The sequence below is a fragment of the Oncorhynchus kisutch genome, linkage group LG16 (assembly GCF_002021735.2).
Source record: "Oncorhynchus kisutch isolate 150728-3 linkage group LG16, Okis_V2, whole genome shotgun sequence".
In the NCBI taxonomy this organism is placed as follows: domain Eukaryota; kingdom Metazoa; phylum Chordata; class Actinopteri; order Salmoniformes; family Salmonidae; genus Oncorhynchus; species Oncorhynchus kisutch.
Window position 1 is genome coordinate 11,719,155 of NC_034189.2, and position 23,758 is coordinate 11,742,912.

Here is a 23,758-nt window from a genome sequence, read left to right on the forward strand (position 1 = left end):
TGTCCCTTGTAAAGGCCCGTTGGTGTCCATTGTAAAGGCCCGTTGGTGTCCATTGTAAAGGCCCGTTGGTGTCCATTGTAAGGCCCGTTGGTGTCCATTGTAAAGGCCTGTTGGTGTCCCTTGTAAAGGCCCGTTGGTGTCCCCTGCTGCTTTTTCCCAGGTGTCCAGAGTGGACACCTTGGCCATGTGGATACTGGCGGTGGAGAGTGGACACCTTGGCCCTGTGGATCCTGGCCGTGGAGAACTGCAATTTCCTTAAATGTGAGCAGCCATTCTTGCAATGGTAACTGGTGAGGTGGAATCCACCTGTACAATCATTTTCTTAGCAGCTGTGGTTCCTGCCAACCAAACTCTCCGTTGGCGCTCTGACAGGTGCAAATCAGAGTCACCACAAAGCACCATCACTAGTGGATCTAATGGCAGGATTTGATCTATCCCCTGTGGTGCAGAACTTTCATAATGACGATGCACCGTGTGATGTCTATTTAGGTGTTAGATAGGTTCTAGAACACATGATGTAATTCATTCATCGGTGATTGGGGTTCCTAGATGATCCTCATATAGTTTTCCATATATTTCCAACTCTCTCAATTTATTTGTCTGTCAGCAAGTGTAAAATCCTTTTCCCACACAGTGGATGGAGTTCATGTTTTTTTTTTTGGTGCCGCTAGAATTAATTGACTATAGATATTAGAAACAACTCCTTTTTTTGAGGGTCGTCTGTCCGTTTAGAAGTTTAACCAATGGCTGTTCTCCTTCTCAGACCAAGAATCTGATATAGATGGTTTCTTACACGCTAATAATTCTTTATTATGCCATATTGGAGTGTCTGAATGCCATTTAAGATGACATCTCATGTGCTTCTCTGTAGCTTTCCACACATTTACTGACTGGGCTATAACAGTATAACAATTTAACAGTATAACAATTTAACAGTATAACAATTTAACAGTATAACAATTTAACAGTATAACAATTTAACAGTATAACAATTTAACAGTATAACAATTTAACAGTATAACAATTTAACAGTATAACAATTTAACAGGTCCCAACAATAATGACTTTTTTGTTTAGCAGTCAATCCAGAAAAGAGCACATCTTGTAATCTAGTTGGAGAAACTCTCCACTCTTCTACAGCCAAGGAACGCCTCTGGGTTTAACCAGGTCTTTAGGAAATTCATTTGGAATTAAAGGTTGATTCCGTTTTTGATTTGGAACTGCAAGTTGTGTTCTCTGTAGTGTGGCACATTTAATCTGTGGTCTCTTTCTCCCCCAAATGAACTTCTTTATGGCAGTCAAGTTTAGACCAATAGTCTACAGGAGGAGACGGTGGTAACATGGATACGAGGCTGGACATTCATTCTAGCATGCAAAGAAGTGGTCATAGCGGAGAGTCTTTGTATGTCTTCTTGGATATTTTGAAATGTTTCTAAGTAGTTCTTCCTGCCAGTAGGGTGAATAGAGGGGATATGGTGATGCCAGTAGGGTGAATAGAGGGGATATGGTAATGCCAGTAGGGTGAATAGAGGGGATATGGTAATGCCAGTAGGGTGAATAGAGGGGATATGGTAATGCCAGTAGGGTGAATAGAGGGGATATGATAATGCCAGTAGTGTGAATAGAGGGGATATGGTAATGCCAGTAGGGTGAATAGAGGGGATATGGTAATGCCAGTAGGGTGAATAGAGGGATATGGTAATGCCAGTAGGGTGAATAGAGGGGATATGGTAATGCCAGTAGTGTGAATAGAGGGGATATGGTAATGCCAGTAGTGTGAATAGAGGGGATATGGTAATGCCAGTAGTGTGAATAGAGGGGATATGGTAATGCCAGTAGTGTGAATAGAGGGGATATGGTAATGCCAGTAGGGTGAATAGAGGGGATATGGTAATGCCAGTAGGGTGAATAGAGGGGATATGGTAATGCCAGTAGTGTGAATAGAGGGGATATGGTAATGCCAGTAGGGTGAATAGAGGGGATATGGTAATGCCAGTAGTGTGAATAGAGGGGATATGGTAATGCCAGTAGGGTGAATAGAGGGGATATGGTAATGCCAGTAGGGTGAATAGAGGGGATATGGTAATGCCAGTAGTGTGAATAGAGGGGATATGGTAATGCCAGTAGGGTGAATAGAGGGGATATGGTAATGCCAGTAGTGTGAATAGAGGGGATATGGTAATGCCAGTAGTGTGAATAGAGGGGATATGGTAATGCCAGTAGTGTGAATAGAGGGGATATGGTAATGCCAGTAGGGTGAATAGAGGGGATATGGTAATGCCAGTAGTGTGAATAGAGGGGATATGGTAATGCCAGTAGGGTGAATAGAGGGGATATGGTAATGCCAGTAGGGTGAATAGAGGGGATATGGTAATGCCAGTAGGGTGAATAGAGGGGATATGGTAATGCCAGTAGGGTGAATAGAGGGGATATGGTAATGCCAGTAGGGTGAATAGAGGGGATATGGTAATGCCAGTAGGGTGAATAGAGGGGATATGGTAATGCCAGTAGGGTGAATAGAGGGGATATGGTGATGCCAGTAGTGTGAATAGAGGGGATATGGTAATGCCAGTAGTGTGAATAGAGGGGATATGGTAATGCCAGTAGTGTGAATAGAGGGGATATGGTAATGCCAGTAGGGTGAATAGAGGGGATATGGTAATGCCAGTAGGGTGAATAGAGGGGATATGGTAATGCCAGTAGTGTGAATAGAGGGGATATGGTAATGCCAGTAGTGTGAATAGAGGGGATATGGTAATGCCAGTAGGGTGAATAGAGGGGATATGGTAATGCCAGTAGGGTGAATAGAGGGGATATGGTAATGCCAGTAGGGTGAATAGAGGGGATATGGTAATGCCAGTAGGGTGAATAGAGGGGATATGGTAATGCCAGTAGGGTGAATAGAGGGGATATGGTGATGCCAGTAGTGTGAATAGAGGGGATATGGTAATGCCAGTAGTGTGAATAGAGGGGATATGGTAATGCCAGTAGTGTGAATAGAGGGGATATGGTAATGCCAGTAGTGTGAATAGAGGGGATATGGTAATGCCAGTAGTGTGAATAGAGGGGATATGGTAATGCCATTAGGGTGAATAGAGGGGATATGGTAATGCCAGTAGGGTGAATAGGGGGGATATGGTAATGCCAGTAGTGTGAATAGAGGGGATATGGTAATGCCAGTAGTGTGAATAGAGGGGATATGGTAATGCCAGTAGGGTGAATAGAGGGGATATGGTAATGCCAGTAGGGTGAATAGAGGGGATATGGTAATGCCAGTAGGGTGAATAGAGGGGATATGGTAATGCCAGTAGGGTGAATAGAGGGGATATGGTAATGCCAGTAGGGTGAATAGAGGGGATATGGTAATGCCAGTAGGGTGAATAGAGGGGATATGGTAATGCCAGTAGTGTGAATAGAGGGGATATGGTAATGCCAGACAAAATAAGTGGACATGTGTTAAAGCAATGTGCTGAACAATTGGCTGGTGTTTTTACAGACATTTTCCAATCCTCACTCGACCAGCAACATGTGCCAGTTTTGTGGAAAAACTCAATAATTATACCCATTTCTAAAGCATCTAATCCCTCTGTGCTGAAGGACTACCTCCCTGCAGCCTTGACATCCTTAGTAATGAAATGTCTTGAGAAACTTGTGAAAAGTCATATTCTCAGCGCCACCCAGAAGCTCCTCGACCCATTTCAGTTTGCCTATCAGCCCAGCAGAGGAGTTGATGATGCCATTCTTACCCTCCCCAACATGGTCTATAGACATCTAGAGGGGGTATTAACATGGTCTATAGACATCTAGAGGGGGTATTAACATGGTCTATAGACATCTAGAGGGGGTATTAACATGGTCTATAGACATCTAGAGGGGGTATTAACATGGTCTATAAACATCTAGAGGGGGTATTAACATGGTCTATAGACATCTAGAGGGGGTATTAACATGGTCTATAGACATCTAGAGGGGGTATTAACATGGTCTATAGACATCTAGAGGGGGTATTAACATGGTCTATAGACATCTAGAGGGGGTATTAACATAGTCTATAGACATCTAGAGGGGGTATTAACATGGTCTATAGACATCTAGAGGGGGTATTAACATGGTCTATAGACATCTAGAGGGGGTATTAACATGGTCTATAGACATCTAGAGGGGGTATTAACATGGTCTATAGACATCTAGAGCCAAATCCCATGTTAGGGTTCTGTTTGTTGACTTTTCTTCTGCCTTCAACACAATCCAGCCTTACATTCTGGCACAGACTTCTCCTTAGACGGGGGGCTGGTTTTGTGGCTGTTGGACTTCCTGAGCCAACCCTCACAGCGAGTCAAAATAGGTCCCCACGTGTCGGACATACGCAATACCAACACTGGCTCTCCTCAGGGATGTGTTTTGTCCCCAGTTCTGTACATCTTGTACACTAATAATTGTACTAGTTCCCATCCTGACAGACACCGAGGAACATCATGGCCCGGTCCTAGATGACTTTGTAGAGTGGTGTGACGAATCACACTTGGTCCTCAATACCAACAAGACCAAAGAGATGTGCAAAGACTTCAGGAAGCGAGCAACACCTACCTCTCCAACATCTATCAGAGGTCAGAACATAGAAATTGTAGAGGAATACAAATATCTGGGTGTCCTCTTGGACAATAAACTTCAGTGGAGTAAATGTACAGACCTGATCTACAAAAAGAGCCGACAGAAACTGTACTTTCTCAAAAAGCTGGGATCTTTTAATGTAGACTGAACTTTACTGACTCTGTTTTACAAATCTTTCATTGAGAGTATTTTAACCCACTGTTCATAGGCAGTCATTGTAAATACGAATTTGTTCTTAGCTGACTTGCCTAGTTAAATAAAGGTCAAATTGTGGTTATATAGTGAATGGGTAGTGTCTGTAGATATACATTGTGGTTATATAGTGAATGGGTAGTGCCTGTAGATATACATTGTGGTTATATAGTGAATGGGTAGTGTCTGTAGATATACATTGTGGTTATATAGTGAATGGGTAGTGTCTGTAGATATACATTGTGGTTATATAGTGAATGGGTAGTGTCTGTAGATATACATTGTGGTTATATAGTGAATGGGTAGTGTCTGTAGATATACATTGTGGTTATATAGTGAATGGGTAGTGTCTGTAGATATACATTGTGGTTATATAGTGTATGGGTAGTGTCTGTAGATATACATTGTGGTTATATAGTGAATGGGTAGTGCCTGTAGATATACATTGTGGTTATGTAGTGAATGGGTAGTGCCTGTAGATATACATTGTGGTTATATAGTGAATGGGTAGTGTCTGTAGATATACATTGTGGTTATATAGTGAATGGGTAGTGTCTGTAGATATACATTGTGGTTATATAGTGAATGGGTAGTGTCTGTAGATATACATTGTGGTTATATAGTGAATGGGTAGTGTCTGTAGATATACATTGTGGTTATATAGTGAATGGGTAGTGTCTGTAGATATACATAGAAGAAAGATTCACATACATGGTGTGGATCATATGTATAAATTAGCCCCAAAACAGGGGGGGGGGGGGGGGCTCAGCAGCCACATGGTGGAGCACGTTATCGGCTGCCTGCTGACCTTAATAAACCCCGATCAGGACGTATGAGCTTGTTAATAACTTTCTTTAGGCGAACGGCTAGAACTTTGGCACATGCACATTTCTGTTCCGATTAAACTGACTGGCCGAAAATGTATACAATTTGTGAAGTATTTTTCCTTTCTTAGGGGTCAGGGAAATAACAGCTGTGTTGGTGTCTCTGTGGAATTGTCCTTTTTGCAACAGCAATGTTAAGCGAGTCAAAAATAACTGGTCTTAACTCATCCCGAAAGTTGAGAATGAGTTCAGGAGGTATTCCATCAATACCCTGCGCATAATCTTTCTTCTGATGTAAAAGAGCAGCTTTCAGTTCAGATAAAGTGACAGGTTCCTCTAATACAACGGTTTCTTGTTGAGAGAGCCTGGGCAACGTAAGGTTCTCCAGGAACTGCCGACAAGCAGAAGTATCCAATGTGGAGGAACTGTCTAGCTCGGAAATAATAGGCTCTACATGTAGTATTCATTTCTGTAGGATCAGATATCAGTCCCTTAGTAGAAGTTCGCATCAGCTGTACTGATGATGTCTCCTCAACACAGCTGTGTGAGCCGTAGCACCAGTAAGGGGCTAGCCCCGCTCCCCTTGAAAATAATATGTTTATCGTACCCTCTGCATAATGAATTCTGCTCCTAACGTCAACAACAGATCGTTAACTTCCAGTCTATTTGTTTTTTAGCTCAAATTCTCTCTCTGTTGAATAGTTGTTTTTAACAGAGTCTTCCAGCATTTTTCCAATGATTTTCCAATTCACTGATATTCTAAAGTCTTAATTTTCTGTGTTGTTTTTCCACCCTAACCAGGTCTTAAGCCTCATATAACATAATAATAATAATAATAATAATAATAATAATAAATAATAATAATAATAATAAATGATAATAATGATAATAAATAATAATAATAAATAATAATAAATAATTATATTGACACATAATAATAAATAATAATAATGATAATAAATAATAATAATAATGATAATAAATAATAATAATAATAAATAATAATAAATAATAATAAATAATAATAATAATAATAATAAATAATAATAATAAATAATAATAATAAATAATAATAAATAATAATAATAAATAATAATAATAAATAATAATAATAAATAATAATAAATAATGATAATAAATAATAATAATAAATAATAATAATGATAATAAATAATAATAATAAATAATAATAATAAATAATAATAAATAATGATAATAAATAATAATAATAATAATAAATGATAATAATGATAATAAATAATAATAATAAATAATAATAAATAATTATATTGACACATAATAATAAATAATAATAATGATAATAAATAATAATAATAATAATAATAAATAATGATAATAAATAATAATAATAAATAATAATAATAAATAATAATAAATAATTATATTGACACATAATAATAAATAATAATAATGATAATAAATAATAATAATTAATAATAATAATAATAAATAATACTAATAACCCTGTTTTTGGGCTGCCACACAGCGCCTCCTACAGACAACATAGTTGATTTGCTACTGATTGCTGAGACGTGTGTTTGGTGTTGGCTGTGTACTAAGTGCTGGTTGTAGCTTCAGAGAGGAATTTCGCATTGAACTCAAACACAAATTTAGCTTTTGTTAATTTGGGTGGTGAAGTTTTTCCCCAACGCTCTCATCAGTGAACATGTTTGTGTGTGTGTGTGTGTTATAATGTGGTTGTGAATCGTGTAGACACACACACACACACACACACACACACACACACACACACACACACACACACACACACACACACACACACACACACACACACACACACACACAGTCACTGTTCAGCCCTGTTGTTCAGCTGCTACCAGCCACTTTCTCCTAATCCTACAAGTACTTACTGTATCTACCTCAGTAGCAACATGGTATATTTGCTACTGGCACTAATCCTGCTTCCTCTCTTATTTCCTATTTCTCATGTTTTATATGTATATGTATAAATATATACATATACAAAAGTATGTGGACACCCCTTCAAATGAGTGGATTTGGCTATATCAGACACACCCGTTGCTGACAGGTGTATAAAATTGAGCCCACAGCCATGCAATCTCCATAGACAAACATTGGCAGTTGAATGGCCTTACCGAAGAGCTCAGTGACTTTCAACAGTTTGACTTTCAAACTGCCTCTGGATGCAACGTCAGCACAAGAACTGTTTGTTGGGGGAAATGAAATGGGTTTCCATGGCCAAGCGGCCGCACACAAGCCCGAGATCACATCAAGCCTTCCCAGAAGAGAGGAGGCTGTTACAGCAGCAGAGGGGGGGGACCAACTCCATATTAACGTCCAGATGTTCGATGACCAGGTGGCCACATACTTTTGGACATGAAGTGTCCATAGTCAAAGCTTTCCTTAAGTTTGGGTCAGTCACAGTGGTCAGGTATTCTGCCACTGTGTACTCTCTGTTTAGGGACAAAAACGGTTTATTCTGTATAACTTTCACTGTACTTGTGCATGTGACAATAAAACTTGAACATGCACACACACACACACACACACACACACACACACACACACACACACACACACACACACACACACACACACACACACACACACACACACACACACACACACACACACACACACACACACACACCTCTGGCCCTGGGTCCTATCAGTCCCAAACTCCCTATTGGCAAGTTATCTGTCACCTCAGGAAACAGGAAACGGTTTGAGAGGAAGAGAAGAGCAGCGCTGAGAAGGAGGAGGAGGAGGAGGGGAGGGAAGGGGGAGGAGGAAGGGAGGGGGAGGATGGGAGGGGGAGGATGGGGGAAGACAGGAGGGGAGGGTGCGAATATAGCTTCCTCTCTTTCTCCCCTCGACATATTAGAGGAGACTCTCTCTCTCTCTCTTCTCTCTCTCTCTCCCTCTCTCTCTCTCTCTCTCTCTCTCTCTCTCTCTCTCTCTCTCTCTCTCTCTCTCTCTCTCTCTCTCTCTCTCTCTCTCTCTCTCTCTCTCTCTCTCTCTCTCTCTGTCTTTCTCTCTCTCTCCCTTTCTCTCTCTCTCTCCCCCCTCTCTCTCTCTCCCTCTCTCCCTCTCTCTCTCTCATGCTCTCTCACACTTTCTCAAATCAATTCAAGAGGTTTTCCCTCTCTCTCTCTTTCTCTCGCTCTCACTCTCCCTCTCTTTCTGTCTCTCTCTGTCTGTCTGTCTCTCTCTCTCTCTCTCTCTCTCTCTCTCTCTCTCTCTCGCTCTCTCTCTCTCTCTCCCTCTCTATGTCTCTCTTTCTCTCTCTCGTGCTCTCTCTCTCTCATGCTCTCTCTCTCTCCCTCTGTCTCTCTCTCTCTCTCTCTTTCTCTCGCTCTCACTCTCCCTCTCTTTCTCTCACTTTCCCTCTCTGTCTCTCTCTGTCTGTCTGTCTCTCTCTCTCTCTCTCTCTCGCTCTCTCTCTCTCTCTCTCTCTCTCTCTCTCTCTCTCTCTCTCTCTCTCTCCCTCTCTCTGTCTCTCTTTCTCTCTCTCTCTCATGCTCTCTCTCTCTCGTGCTCTCTCCCTCTCTCTCTCGTGCTCTCTCATGCTTTCTCAATTCAATTCAAGAGGCTTTCTACTCACTCTCTCTCTTTCTCTCACTCTCCCTCTCTCTCCCCCTCTCTGTCTCTCTCTCCCTCTCTCTCCCTCTATCTCTCCTTCGTTCTTGCTGACACACTCCCAGTTTCAGTCAGTTAATGACTCACAATACTTACCTCAGAGTCTGGGGCGTCTCTCTCTCTCTTTCTTTCTTTCTCCCTCTCTCTCTCTTTTCCCATTCCCACTGACAGTGGACATGGAGAAGCTGGAAGTTCTGCGGACACGGTCAGGTAAGGCTGGGAATTTTGGTATTTGGAGCTTTTTCACGATAAGAAAAGCTTAGGAATGTTAGCTTATTCAAAATCAGCAGACATATTACTGTCTGTCTGCCTATCTGCCTGTCTGTCTGCCTGCCTGTCTGCCTGTCTGTCTGTCTGTCTGTCTGTCTGTCTGTCTGTCTGTCTGTCTGTCTGTCTGTCTGTCTGTCTGTCTGTCTGTCTGTCTGTCTGTCTTTGTGTGTGTGTGTGTGTGTTGAAGGACTCTGTATGATGAGGGAATACACTTTGTAGTTTGTATCTCTCACCTTGGCATCTTAAACACACGTGTTATGGTAACGTGGGTTCAGCTGGTGTCATTAACTACCACCACACACACACACACACACACACACGGCGCTGTTTAGACCCTTGGATGAGTAACAGTGTGGGTTTGTTTTCCACCATCACATTCCAACAGTAGAATAGAACATTCCATAGACCCATGATGGAATCTTTCTGCAAACTGTAAGTATAGTTTACTATAGAACCACAGACCACAGGCTCAGCTTTCACCCTGTCATACTGCACAGTGAACAATGTGCCAGGAGTACAAGTAGTGTGACTTATACACACACACGCACGCACACACACACACACGCACGCACACACAAACACACACACATGCACACACGCACACACACGTGCACACGCGCACAAGCACGCACGCACACCCGCACGCACACACACACACACACGCACACAAACACCCACGCTCTCACACACACACACACGCATACCCGCACACGCACACACATGCACACACGCACACACACGCATACGCACACGTGCACACGCGCACGAGCACGCACGCACACCCGCACACACACACGCACACACACACCCATGCTCTCACACACACACACACGCACACGCATACCCGCACAGGCGCACACGCACACGCACGCACACACACACACATACACGCACACGCACGCACACCCACACACACATACACGCACATGCACGCACACACGCACACACACACACGCACCCACGCTCTCACACACGCATACACACACACACATGCACACACACGCACCCACGCACACACACACACAAGCACGCACACACACATACACACACACGGACGCGCACACACAAGGACGCGCACACACACACAAACGCACGCACACATCCTGAAGTTCCCCGTCTCTCTCTCCCTTTGTGGTAATTATGGAAATAAATGGAGGAGAAATTAAGGCTCATATAATTTTTATACCAACGAGTTTCTAAATCCAGCCTCCTCTCCCACCATAGCCTGACAGATATAATGTTGCTGAAGAAAAGAGGAATGAGAGATAGAGATACAGGGGGCTGAGAGAGGAGGATGGAGAGAGAGGGGGATGGAAAGGAGAGAGAGGAGAGAGAGGAGAATGGAGAGAGAGGGGGATGGAGAGAGGAGGATGAGAGGAGGGGGATGGAGAGGGAGGAGAATGGAGAGAGAGGGGGCTGAGAGAGGAGGATAGAGAGAGAGGGGGATGGAAAGAGAGGAGAATGAGAGAGAGGAGGAGGGAGAGAGGAGGATGATAGAGAGAGGGGGAGGGAGAGCGGAGGATGAGAGAGTGGGGGATGGAAAGAGGAGGATGAGAGAGAGGAGAATGGAGAGGCAGGGGGATGAGAGAGGAGGATGAGAGAGAGGGGGATGGAGAGAGAGGAGAATGGAGAGAGACGGGGATGAGAGAGAGAGGAGAATGGAGAGAGAGGAGGATGAGAGAGGAGAAGGGAGAGAGAGGGGGATGGAGAGAGAGGGGGATGGAGAGAGAGAGGAGAATGGAGAGAGAGGAGAATGGAGAGAGAGGAGGATGGAGAGAGAGGGGGATGGAGAGAGGAGGATGAGAGAAGTGGAGGTGAATTCAGGTAGTGTGGCTTTGACCTCCTGTGTAATCAGACCTCTTCCTCCATCTTCTTATTGAGGTCCCTCATTGCTTCCTGTGGCTTCTCTCTCTCTCTCTCTCTCAATTCAATTTCAATTCAATTCAAGGGCTTTATTGGCATGGGAAACATGTGTTAACATTGCCAAAGCAAGTGAGGTAGACAACATACAAAGTGAATATATAAAGTGAAAAACAACAAAAATTAACAGTAAACATTACACATACAGAAGTTTCAAAACAGTAAAGACATTACAAATGTCATATTATATATATATATACAGTGTTCTAACAATGTACAAATGGCTAAAGGACACAAGATAAAATAAATAAGCATAAATATGGGTTGTATTTACAATGGTGTTTGTTCTTCACTGGTTGCCCTTTTCTCGTGGCAACAGGTCACAAATCTTGCTGCTGTGATGGCACACTGTGGAATTTCACCCAGTAGATATGGGAGTTTTTCAAAATTGGATTTGTTTTCGAATTCTCTGTCTCTCAATTCAATTTCAATTCAAGGGCTTTATTGGCATGGGAAACATGTGTTAACATTGCCAAAGCAAGTGAGGTAGATAATATATAAAGTGAATATATAAAGTGAAAAACTATTAAAAAAATTAACAGTAAACATTACACATACAGAAGTTTCAAAACAATAAAGACATTACAAATGTAATATTATATATATACAGTGTTGTAACAATGTACAAATGGTTAAAGGACAAATGGTTAAAGGACACAAGATAAAATAAATAAGCATAAATATGCTTAGGGCCAAATAGCATTCTAGTTGGCTCGGTTTTTTTGTTAATTCTTTCCAATGTGTCAAGTAATTATCTTTTTGTTTTCTCATGATTTGGTTGGGTCTAATTGTGCTGCTGTCCTGGGGCTCTGTAGGGTGTGTTTGTGTTTGTGAACAGAGCCCCAGGACCAGCTTGCTTAGGGGACTCTTCTCCAGGTTCATCTCTCTGTAGGTGATGGCTTTGTTATGGAAGGTTTGGGAATCGCTTCCTTTTAGGTGGTTATAGAATTTAACATATCTTTTCTGGATTTTGATAATTAGTGGGTATCGGCCTAATTCTGCTCTGCATGCATTATTTGGTGTTCTACGTTGTACACAGAGGATATTTTTGCAGAATTCTGCGTGCAGAGTCTCAATTTGGTGTTTGTCCCATTTTGTGAAGTCTTGGTTGGTGAGCGGACCCCAGACCTCACAACCATAAAGGGCAATGGGCTCTATGACTGATTCAACTATTTTTAGCCAAATCCTAATTGGTATGTTGAAATTTATGTTCCTTTTGATGGCATAGAATGCCCTTCTTGCCTTGTCTCTCAGATCATTCACAGCTTTGTGGAAGTTACCTGTGGCGCTGATGTTTAGGCCAAGGTATGTATAGTTTTTTGTGTGCTCTAGGGCAACAGTTTCTAGATGGAATTTGTATTTGTGGTCCTGGTGACTGGAACACCATTATTTTGGTCTTACTGAGATTTACTGTCAGGGCCCAGGTCTGACAGAATCTGTGCATAAGATCTAGGTGCTGCTGTAGGCCCTCCTTGGTTGGTTACAGAAGCACCAGATCATCAGCAAACAGCAGACATTTGACTTTGGATTCTAGCAGGGGGAGGCCGGGTGCTGCAGACTTTTCTAGTGCCCGCGCCAATTCGTTGATATATATGTTGAAGAGGGTGGGGCTTAAGCTGCATCCCTGTCTAACCCCACGACCCTGTGGATTTTATAATGTCGTATGTTTTACCCCCAACACCACTTTCCATCAGTTTGTATAGCAGACCCTCATGCCAAATTGAGTCGAAGGCTTTTTTGAAATCAACAAAGCATGAGAAGACTTTGCCTTTGTTTTGGTTTGTTTGGTTGTCAATTAGGGTGTGCAGGGTGAATACATGGTCTGTTGTACGGTAATTTGGTAAAAAGCCAATTTGACATTTGCTCAGTACATTGTTTTCATTGAGGAAATGTACGAGTCTGCTGTTAATGATAATGCAGAGGATTTTCCCAAGGTTACTGTTGACACATATTCCACGGTAGTTATTGGGGTCAAATTTGTCTCCACTTTTGTGGATTGGGCTGATCAGTCCTTGGTTCCAAATATTGGGGAAGATGCCAGAGCTAAGTATGATGTTAAAGAGTTTTAGTATAGCCAATTGGAATTTGTTGTCTGTATATTTGATCATTTCATTGAGGATACCATCAACACCACAGGCCTTTTTGGGTTGGAGGGTTTTTATTTTGTCCTGTAACTCATTAAATGTCATCTCTGTCTCTCTGTCTCTCAATTCAATTCAATTCAATTCAAGGGGCTTTATTGGCATGGGAAACATGTGTTAACATTGCCAAAGCAAGTGAGGTAGATAATATACAAAAGTGAAATAAACAATAAAATTAACAGTAAACATTACACATACAGAAGTTTCAAAACAATACAGACATTACAGATGTCATATTATATATATATATAGTGTTGTAACAATGTACAAATGGTTAAAGTACAAAAGGGAAATAAATAAGCATAAATATGGGTTGTATTTACAATGGTGTTTGTTCTTCACTGGTTGCCCTTTTCTTGTGGCAACAGGTCACAAATCTTGCTGCTGTGATGGCACACTGTGGTATTTCACCCAGTAGATATGGGAGTTTATCAAAATTGGGTTTGTTTTCGAATTCTTTGTTGATCTGTGTAATCTGAGGGAAATATGTGTCTCTGATGTGGTCATACATTTGGCAGGAAGTTAGGAAGTGCAGCTCAGTTTCCACCTCATTTTGTGGGCAGTGAGCACATAGCCAGTCTTCTCTTGAGAATCATGTCTGCCTACGTTCTCCCTCTCAATTCAAAGGGCTTTATTGGCATGGGAAACACATCCTACGATAGATATGTTATGTGGCCAGGACATCTGATGGAGCAGCAAATTTGGTACCGGTACTGGGGGGGGGGGGGGGACTCATCAAACCAAAGGACAGATTTCCACCGGTCCAAAGTCCATTGCTCGTGTTTCTTGGCAGAAGAAAGTATATTTCTTCTTATTGATATCCTTTAGTAGGTGTTTCTTTGCAGCAATTTGACCATGAAGGCCTGATTTATGCAGTGTCCTCACAACATTTGATGTTGAGATATGTCTGATACTTGAAGTCTGTGAAGCATTTATTTGGGCTGCAATTTCTGAGGCTGGTAACTCTAATGAATTTATCCTCTGCAGCAGAGGTAACTCTGGGTCTTCCTTTCCTGTGGTGGTCTTCATGAGAGCCAGTTTCATCATAACGCTTGATGGTTTTTGCGACTGCACTTGAAGAAACTTTAAAAGTTCTTGAAATGGTCCGTATTGACTGACCATCATGTCATGAAGTAATGATGGACTGTCGTTTCTCTCTGCTTATTTGAGCTGTTCTTGCCATAATATGGACTTGGTATTTTACCAAATAGGGCTATTTTCTGTATACTCCTCCCTACCTTGTTACAACACAACTTTGTCAGTAAAAAAAAAAGTGGGATTAGTTTAACACTTTTTTGGTTACTACATGATTCCATATATTTTATTTTATAGTTTTGACGTCTTCGCTATTATTCTACAATGTAGAAAGTAGTATAAAGAATGAGTGTTCTAAAACGTTTAGCTGGTACTGTACGTAGCACACAGGAGGACAGATTTCTCTGTTGATTGAATTTCCTTATTAATTTCTAGCCAGATGTAAAATGTTCCTGTTATGACTAATTTAATATAGTGTGTCGTCTCAATACCAAATTAGCATATCCCCTGAGTCTCTTCTCTTTTTCACACCTGCTAGTTTAGTGGATGGGACTTCCAGCTCTCTGTAACCTAGAGGGCAACCAGTGGGTCCGTCTCCTCTATACCATATTTATTTTCAGAAATGTCTGTATTTCCAATTTCTTTGAAGTCTGGGTTCCTGTTCTTTAGGCCAAAGGCAGATGACCTCTCTCAATTCAATTCAATTCTCTCTCCCCCTTCTCTCAACCTCCCCCTTTCTCCATATACCCCTCCCCTCTCTCTCCATATACCCCTCCCCTCTCTCTCCATATACCCCTCCCCTTTCTCCATATACCCCTCCCCTTTCTCCATATACCCCTCCCCTCTCTCTCCATATACCCCTCCCCCTTTCTCCATATACCCCTCCCCTTTCTCCATATACCCCTCCCCTTTCTCCATATACCCCTCCCCTTTCTCCATATACCCCTCCCCTTTCTCCATATACCCCTCCCCTTTCTCCATATACCCCCCCCTTTTCTCCATATACCCCTCCCCTTTCTCCATATACCCCTCCCCTTTCTCCATATACCCCTCCCCTTTCTCCATATACCCCTCCCCTTTCTCCATATACCCCTCCCCTTTCTCCATATACCCCTCCCCTTTCTCCATATACCCCTCCCCTTTCTCCATATACCCCTCCCCTTTCTCCATATACCCCTCCCCTCTCTCTCCATATACCCCTCCCCTCTCTCCATATACCCCTCCCCTTTCTCCATATACCCCTCCCCTTTCTCCATATACCCCTCCCCTTTCTCCATATACCCCTCCCCTTTCTCCATATACCCCTCCCCTTTCTCCATATACCCCTCCCCTTTCTCCATATACCCCTCCCCTTTCTCTCCATATACCCCTCCCCTCTCTCCATATACCCCTCCCCTTTCTCCATATACCCCTCCCCTTTCTCCATATACCCCTCCCCTTTCTCCATATACCCCTCCCCTTTCTCCATATACCCCTCCCCTTTCTCCATATACCCCTCCCCTCTCTCTCCATATTTTATTTATTTAACCAGGCAAGTCAGTTAAGAACAAATTCCTTTTTAATGAGGCCTGGGAACAGTGGGTTAACTGCCTGTTCAGGGGCAGAACGACAGATGTGTACCTTGTCACTAGGCTAACCACTAGGCACCCCTGCCGCCCCAATATACCCCCTCCCCTCTCTCCTCCCCCTCCCTCCTTCCCTTTCTCCATCTACCCCCTCTCTTCTCCTCCCCCTCCCTCTGGTTTTGGAGCAGTGGCTTCTTCCTTGTTGTGCGGCCTTTCAGTTTATGTCGATATAGGACTCGTTTTACTGTGGATATAGATACTTTTGTACCTGTTTCCTCCAGCTTCTTCACAAGGTCCTTTGCTGTTGTTCTGGGATTGATTTGCACTTTTTTGCACCAAAGTATTTTCATCTCTAGTCTCTAGAGTTTGAAGGTAGGCCTTGAAATACCTCCAATTGACTCAAATGATGTCAATTAGCCTATCAGAAGCTTCTAAAGCATTTACATAATTTTCTGGATTTTTCCAAGCTGTTTAAAGGCACAGTCAACTTAGTGTATGTAAACTTCTGACCCATTAAAATTGTGATACAGTGAATTATAAGTGAAATAATCTGTCTTTAAACAATTGTTGGGAAAATTACTTGTGTCATGCACAAAGTAGATGTCCTAACCAACTTGCCAAAATTATAGTTTGTTAGCAAGAAATTTGTGGAGTGGTTGAAAACAAATTTTAAATGAATGACTCCAACCTAAGTGAATGTAAACTTCCGACTTCAACTGTAGTGATTGTGTGTGTGTGTGTGCATACATAGTCATTGTGTGTGTGTATACATAGTCATTGTGTGTGTGTATACATCGTGATTGTGTGTGTGTTTGTGTATATATAAATCAAATCAAATGAAAGTTTATTTGTCACGGTCGCCCAAATACAACAGGTGTAGACCATACAGTGAAATGCTTACTTACAGGCTCTAACCAATAGTGCAAAAAGGTATTAGGTGAACAATAGGTAAGATAAGAAATAAACAACAGTAACAACACAGTGAAAATAACAGTAGAGAGGCTATATACAGTAGAGAGGCTATATACAGTAGAGAGGTTATATACAGTAGAGAGGCTATATACAGTAGAGAGGCTATATACAGTAGAGTGGCTATATACAGTAGAGAGGCTATAACAGTAGAGTGGCTATATACAGTAGAGAGGCTATATACAGTAGAGAGGCTATATACAGTAGAGAGGCTATATACAGTAGAGTGGCTATATACAGTAGAGAGGCTATATACAGTAGAGTGGCTATATACAGTAGAGTGGCTATATACAGTAGAGAGGCTATATACAGTAGAGTGGCTATATACAGTAGAGTGGCTATATACAGTAGAGTGGCTATATACAGTAGAGAGGCTATATACAGTAGAGAGGCTATATACAGTAGAGTGGCTATATACAGTAGAGTGGCTATATACAGTAGAGAGGCTATATACAGTAGAGAGGCTATATACAGTGTAGAGGCTATATACAGTAGAGAGGCTATATACAGTAGAGTGGCTATATATAGTAGAGAGGCTATATACAGTAGAGTGGCTATATACAGTAGAGAGGCTATATACAGTAGAGAGGCTATATTCAGTAGAGAGGCTAATACAGTAGAGAGGCTATATACAGTAGAGAGGCTATATACAGTAGAGTGGCTATATACAGTAGAGAGGCTATAACAGTAGAGTGGCTATATACAGTAGAGAGGCTATATACAGTAGAGAGGCTATATACAGTAGAGTGGCTATATACAGTAGAGAGGCTATATACAGTAGAGTGGCTATATACAGTAGAGTGGCTATATACAGTAGAGAGGCTATATACAGTAGAGTGGCTATATACAGTAGAGTGGCTATATACAGTAGAGTGGCTATATACAGTAGAGAGGCTATATACAGTAGAGAGGCTATATACAGTAGAGAGGCTATATACAGTAGAGTGGCTATATACAGTAGAGAGGCTATATACAGTAGAGAGGCTATATACAGTAGAGAGGCTATATACAGTAGAGAGGCTATATACAGTAGAGAGGCTATATACAGTAGAGTGGCTATATACAGTAGAGAGGCTATATACAGTAGAGAGGCTATATACAGTAGAGTGGCTATATACAGTAGAGAGGCTATATACAGTAGAGAGGCTATATACAGTAGAGAGGCTATATACAGTAGAGAGGCTATATACAGTAGAGAAGCTATATACAGTAGAGAGGCTATATACAGTAGAGTGGCTATATACAGTAGAGAGGCTATATACAGTAGAGAGGCTATATACAGTAGAGAGGCTATATACAGTAGAGTGGCTATATACAGTAGAGAGGCTATATACAGTAGAGAGGCTATATACAGTAGAGAGGCTATATACAGTAGAGAGGCTATATTCCATAGAGGCTATAACAGTAGAGAGGCTATAACAGTAGAGAGGCTATATACAGTAGAGAGGCTATACAGTAGAGAGGCTATATACAGTAGAGAGGCCAAATACAGCAGAGAGGCTATATTCCATAGAGGCTATAACAGTAGAGAGGCTATAACAGTAGAGAGGCTATATACAGTAGAGAGGCTATATACAGTAGAGAGGCTATATACAGTCGAGAGGCCTATATACAGTAGAGAGGCTATATACAGTAGAGAGGCTATATACAGTAGAGAGGCTATATACAGTAGAGAGGCTATATACAGTAGAGTGGCTATATACAGTAGAGAGGCTATATACAGTGTAGAGGCTATATACAGTAAAGAGGCTATATACAGTAGAGAGGCTATATACAGTAGAGAAGCTATATACAGTAGAGTGGCTATATACAGTAGAGAGGCTATATACAGTAGAGAGGCTATATACAGTAGAGAGGCTATATACAGTAGAGAGGCTATATTCCATAGAGGCTATAACAGTAGAGAGGCTATAACAGTAGAGAGGCCTATATACAGTAGAGAGGCTATATACAGTAGAGAGGCTATATACAGTAGAGAGGCTATATACAGCAGAGAGGCTATATTCCATAGAGGCTATAACAGTAGAGAGGCTATAACAGTAGAGAGGCTATATACAGTAGAGAGGCTATATACAGTAGAGAGGCTATATACAGTCGAGAGGCTATATACAGTAGAGAGGCTATATACAGTAGAGAGGCTATATACAGTAGAGAGGCTATATACAGTAGAGTGGCTATATACAGTAGAGAGGCTATATACAGTAGAGAGGCTATATACAGTGTAGAGGCTATATACAGTTAAAGAGGCTGTATACAGTAGAGAGGCTATATACAGTAGAGAAGCTATATACAGTAGAGAGGCTATATACAGTAGAGAGGCTATATACAGTGTAGAGGCTATATACAGTAGAGAGGCTATATACAGTAGAGAGGCTATATACAGTAGAGAGGCTATATACAGTAGAGAGGCTATATACAGTAGAGGCTATAACAGTAGAGAGGCTATAACAGTAGAGAGGCTATATACAGTAGAGAGGCTATATACAGTAGAGAGGCTATATACAGTAGAGTGGCTATATACAGTAGAGAGGCTATATACAGTAGAGAGGCTATATACAGTAGAGTGGCTATATACAGTAGAGTGGCTATATACAGTAGAGAGGCTATATACAGTAGAGAGGCTATATACAGTAGAGAGGCTATATACAGTAGAGAGGCTATATACAGTAGAGTGGCTATATACAGTAGAGAGGCTATATACAGTAGAGAGGCTATATACAGTAGAGAGGCTATATACAGTAGAGAGGCTATATACAGTAGAGTGGCTATATACAGTAGAAGAGGCTATATACAGTAGAGTGGCTATATACAGTAGAGAGGCTATATACAGTAGAGAGGCTATATACAGTAGAGAGGCTATATACAGTAGAGTGGCTATATACAGTAGAGTGGCTATATACAGTAGAGAGGCTATATACAGTAGAGTGGCTATATACAGTAGAGAGGCTATATACAGTAGAGAGGCTATATACAGTAGAGAGGCTATAACAGTAGAGAGGCTATATACAGTAGAGTGGCTATATACAGTAGAGAGGCTATATACAGTAGAGAGGCTATATACAGTAGAGAGGCTATATACAGTAGAGAGGCTATAACAGTAGAGTGGCTATATACAGTAGAGTGGCTATATACAGTAGAGAGGTTATATACAGTAGAGAGGCTATATACAGTAGAGAGGTTATATACAGTAGAGAGGCTATATACAGTAGAGAGGTTATATACAGTAGAGTGGCTATATACAGTAGAGTGGCTATATACAGTAGAGAGGCTATAACAGTAGAGAGGCTATATTCAGTAGAGAGGCTATATACAGTAGAGAGGCTATAACAGTAGAGAGGCTATATTCAGTAGAGAGGCTATATTCAGTAGAGAGGCTATATACAGTAGAGAGGCTATAACAGTAGAGAGGCTATAAACAGTAGAGAGGCTATATACAGTAGAGAGGCTATATACAGTAAGTGGCTATATACAGTAGAGAGGCTATATACAGTAGAGAGGCTATAACAGTAGCGAGGCTATATTTAGTAGCGGGGCTATAACAGTAACGAGGCTATATTCAGTAGAGAGGCTATAACAGTAGCGAGGTTATATTCAGTAGAGAGGCTATATTCAGTAGACAGGCTATATTCAGTAGCGAGGCTATATACAGTAACGAGGCTATATTCTGTAGCGAGGCTATAACAGTAGCGAGGCTATATTCAGTAGAGAGGCTATAACAGTAGCGAGGCTATAACAGGACAGAGGCTATATACAGTAGAGAGGCTATATACAGTAGAGAGGCTATATACAGTAGAGAGGCTACATTCCATAGAGGCTGCAACAGTAGAGAGGCTATAACAGTAACGAGGCTATATTCAGTAGCGAGGCTATATACAGTAGCGAGGCTATATACAGTAGAGAGGCTATAACAGTAGCGAGGCTATATACAGTAGAGAGGCTATAACAGTAGCGAGGCTATATTCAGTAGAGAGGCTATATACAGTAGAGAGGCTATAACAGTAGAGAGGCTATAACAGTAGAGAGGCTATATACAGTAGAGAGGCTATATACAGTAAAGTGGCTATATACAGTAGAGAGGCTATATACAGTAGAGAGGCTATAACAGTAGCGAGGCTATATTTAGTAGCGGGGCTATAACAGTAACGAGGCTATATTCAGTAGAGAGGCTATAACAGTAGCGAGGGTATATTCAGTAGCGAGGCTATATTCAGTAGAGAGGCTATAACAGTAACGAGGCTATATACAGTAGAGAGGCTATATTCAGTAGCGAGGCTATAACAGTAACGAGGCTATATTCAGTAGAGAGGCTATAACAGTAGCGAGGTTATATTCAGTAGAGAGGCTATATACAGTAGAGAAGCTATATACAGTAGAGAGGCTATATACAGTAGAGAGGCTATATACAGTGTAAGAGGCTAATATACAGTAGAGAGGCTATATACAGTAGAGAAGCTATATACAGTAGAGAGGCTATATACAGTAGAGAGGCTATATACAGTCGAGAGGCTATATACAGTAGAGAGGCTATATACAGTAGAGAGGCTATATACAGTAGAGAGGCTATATACAGTAGAGTGGCTATATACAGTAGAGAGGCTATATACAGTAGAGAGGCTATATACAGTGTAGAGGCTATATACAGTAAAGAGGCTATATACAGTAGAGAGGCTATATACAGTAGAGAAGCTATATACAGTAGAGAGGCTATATACAGTAGAGAGGCTATATACAGTGTAGAGGCTATATACAGTAGAGAGGCTATATACAGTAGAGAGGCTATATACAGTAGAGGAGGCTATATACAGTAGAGAGGCTATATACAGTAGAGGCTATAACAGTAGAGAGGCTATAACAGTAGAGAGGCTATATACAGTAGAGAGGCTATATACAGTAGAGAGGCTATATACAGTAGAGTGGCTATATACAGTAGAGGCTATACTGGCTATATACAGTAGAGAGGCTATATTACAGTAGAGTGGCTATATACAGTAGAGTGGCTATATACAGTAGAGAGGCTATATACAGTAGAGAGGCTATATACAGTAGAGAGGCTATATACAGTAGAGAGGCTATATACAGTAGAGTGGCTATATACAGTAGAGAGGCTATATACAGTAGAGAGGCTATATACAGTAGAGAGGCTATATACAGTAGAGAGGCTATATACAGTAGAGTGGCTATATACAGTAGAGAGGCTATATACAGTAGAGTGGCTATATACAGTAGAGAGGCTATATACAGTAGAGAGGCTATATACAGTAGAGAGGCTATATACAGTAGAGTGGCTATATACAGTAGAGTGGCTATATACAGTAGAGAGGCTATATACAGTAGAGTGGCTATATACAGTAGAGAGGCTATATACAGTAGAGAGGCTATATACAGTAGAGAGGCTATAACAGTAGAGAGGCTATATACAGTAGAGTGGCTATATACAGTAGAGAGGCTATATACAGTAGTAGAGAGGCTATATACAGTAGAGAGGCTATATACAGTAGAGAGGCTATAACAGTAGAGTGGCTATATACAGTAGAGTGGCTATATACAGTAGAGAGGTTATATACAGTAGAGAGGCTATATACAGTAGAGAGGTTATATACAGTAGAGAGGCTATATACAGTAGAGAGGTTATATACAGTAGAGTGGCTATATACAGTAGAGTGGCTATATACAGTAGAGAGGCTATAACAGTAGAGAGGCTATATTCTGTAGAGAGGCTATATACAGTAGAGAGGCTATAACAGTAGAGAGGCTATATTCAGTAGAGAGGCTATATTCAGTAGAGAGGCTATATACAGTAGAGAGGCTATAACAGTAGAGAGGCTATAACAGTAGAGAGGCTATATACAGTAGAGAGGCTATATACAGTAAAGTGGCTATATACAGTAGAGAGGCTATATACAGTAGAGAGGCTATAACAGTAGCGAGGCTATATTTAGTAGCGGGGCTATAACAGTAACGAGGCTATATTCAGTAGAGAGGCTATAACAGTAGCGAGGTTATATTCAGTAGAGAGGCTATATTCAGTAGACAGGCTATATTCAGTAGCGAGGCTATATACAGTAACGAGGCTATATTCTGTAGCGAGGCTATAACAGTAGCGAGGCTATATTCAGTAGAGAGGCTATAACAGTAGCGAGGCTATAAAGAGGACAGAGGCTATATACAGTAGAGAGGCTATATACAGTAGAGAGGCTATATACAGTAGAGAGGCTACATTCCATAGAGGCTGCAACAGTAGAGAGGCTATAACAGTAACGAGGCTATATTCAGTAGCGAGGCTATATACAGTAGCGAGGCTATATACAGTAGAGAGGCTATAACAGTAGCGAGGCTATATACAGTAGAGAGGCTATAACAGTAGCGAGGCTATATTCAGTAGAGAGGCTATATACAGTAGAGAGGCTATAACAGTAGAGAGGCTATAACAGTAGAGAGGCTATATACAGTAGAGAGGCTATATACAGTAAAGTGGCTATATACAGTAGAGAGGCTATATACAGTAGAGAGGCTATAACAGTAGCGAGGCTATATACAGTAGAGAGGCTATATACAGTAGCGAGGCTATATACAGTAGAGAGGCTATAAC

General features: G+C 41.4%; 1 protein-coding gene across 2 annotated transcripts in view; it reads left to right on the forward strand.

Moving 5' to 3' along the window:
- Positions 1-23,758, forward strand: part of LOC109906183 (NHS-like protein 2) — a 137,759-nt gene that overhangs the window by 60,144 nt on the left and 53,857 nt on the right. Inside the window, exon 1 of one of the 2 annotated variants that reach the window (XM_031791793.1) lies at positions 9,226-9,479. The exons of the other annotated variant lie outside the window; for it this stretch is intronic. Coding sequence (XP_031647653.1) covers positions 9,446-9,479 — 34 coding nt within the window. The 5' untranslated portion in view covers positions 9,226-9,445. Of the gene's footprint in view, positions 1-9,225; positions 9,480-23,758 lie in introns of those variants that run through there. 2 annotated transcript variants of the gene reach the window in all.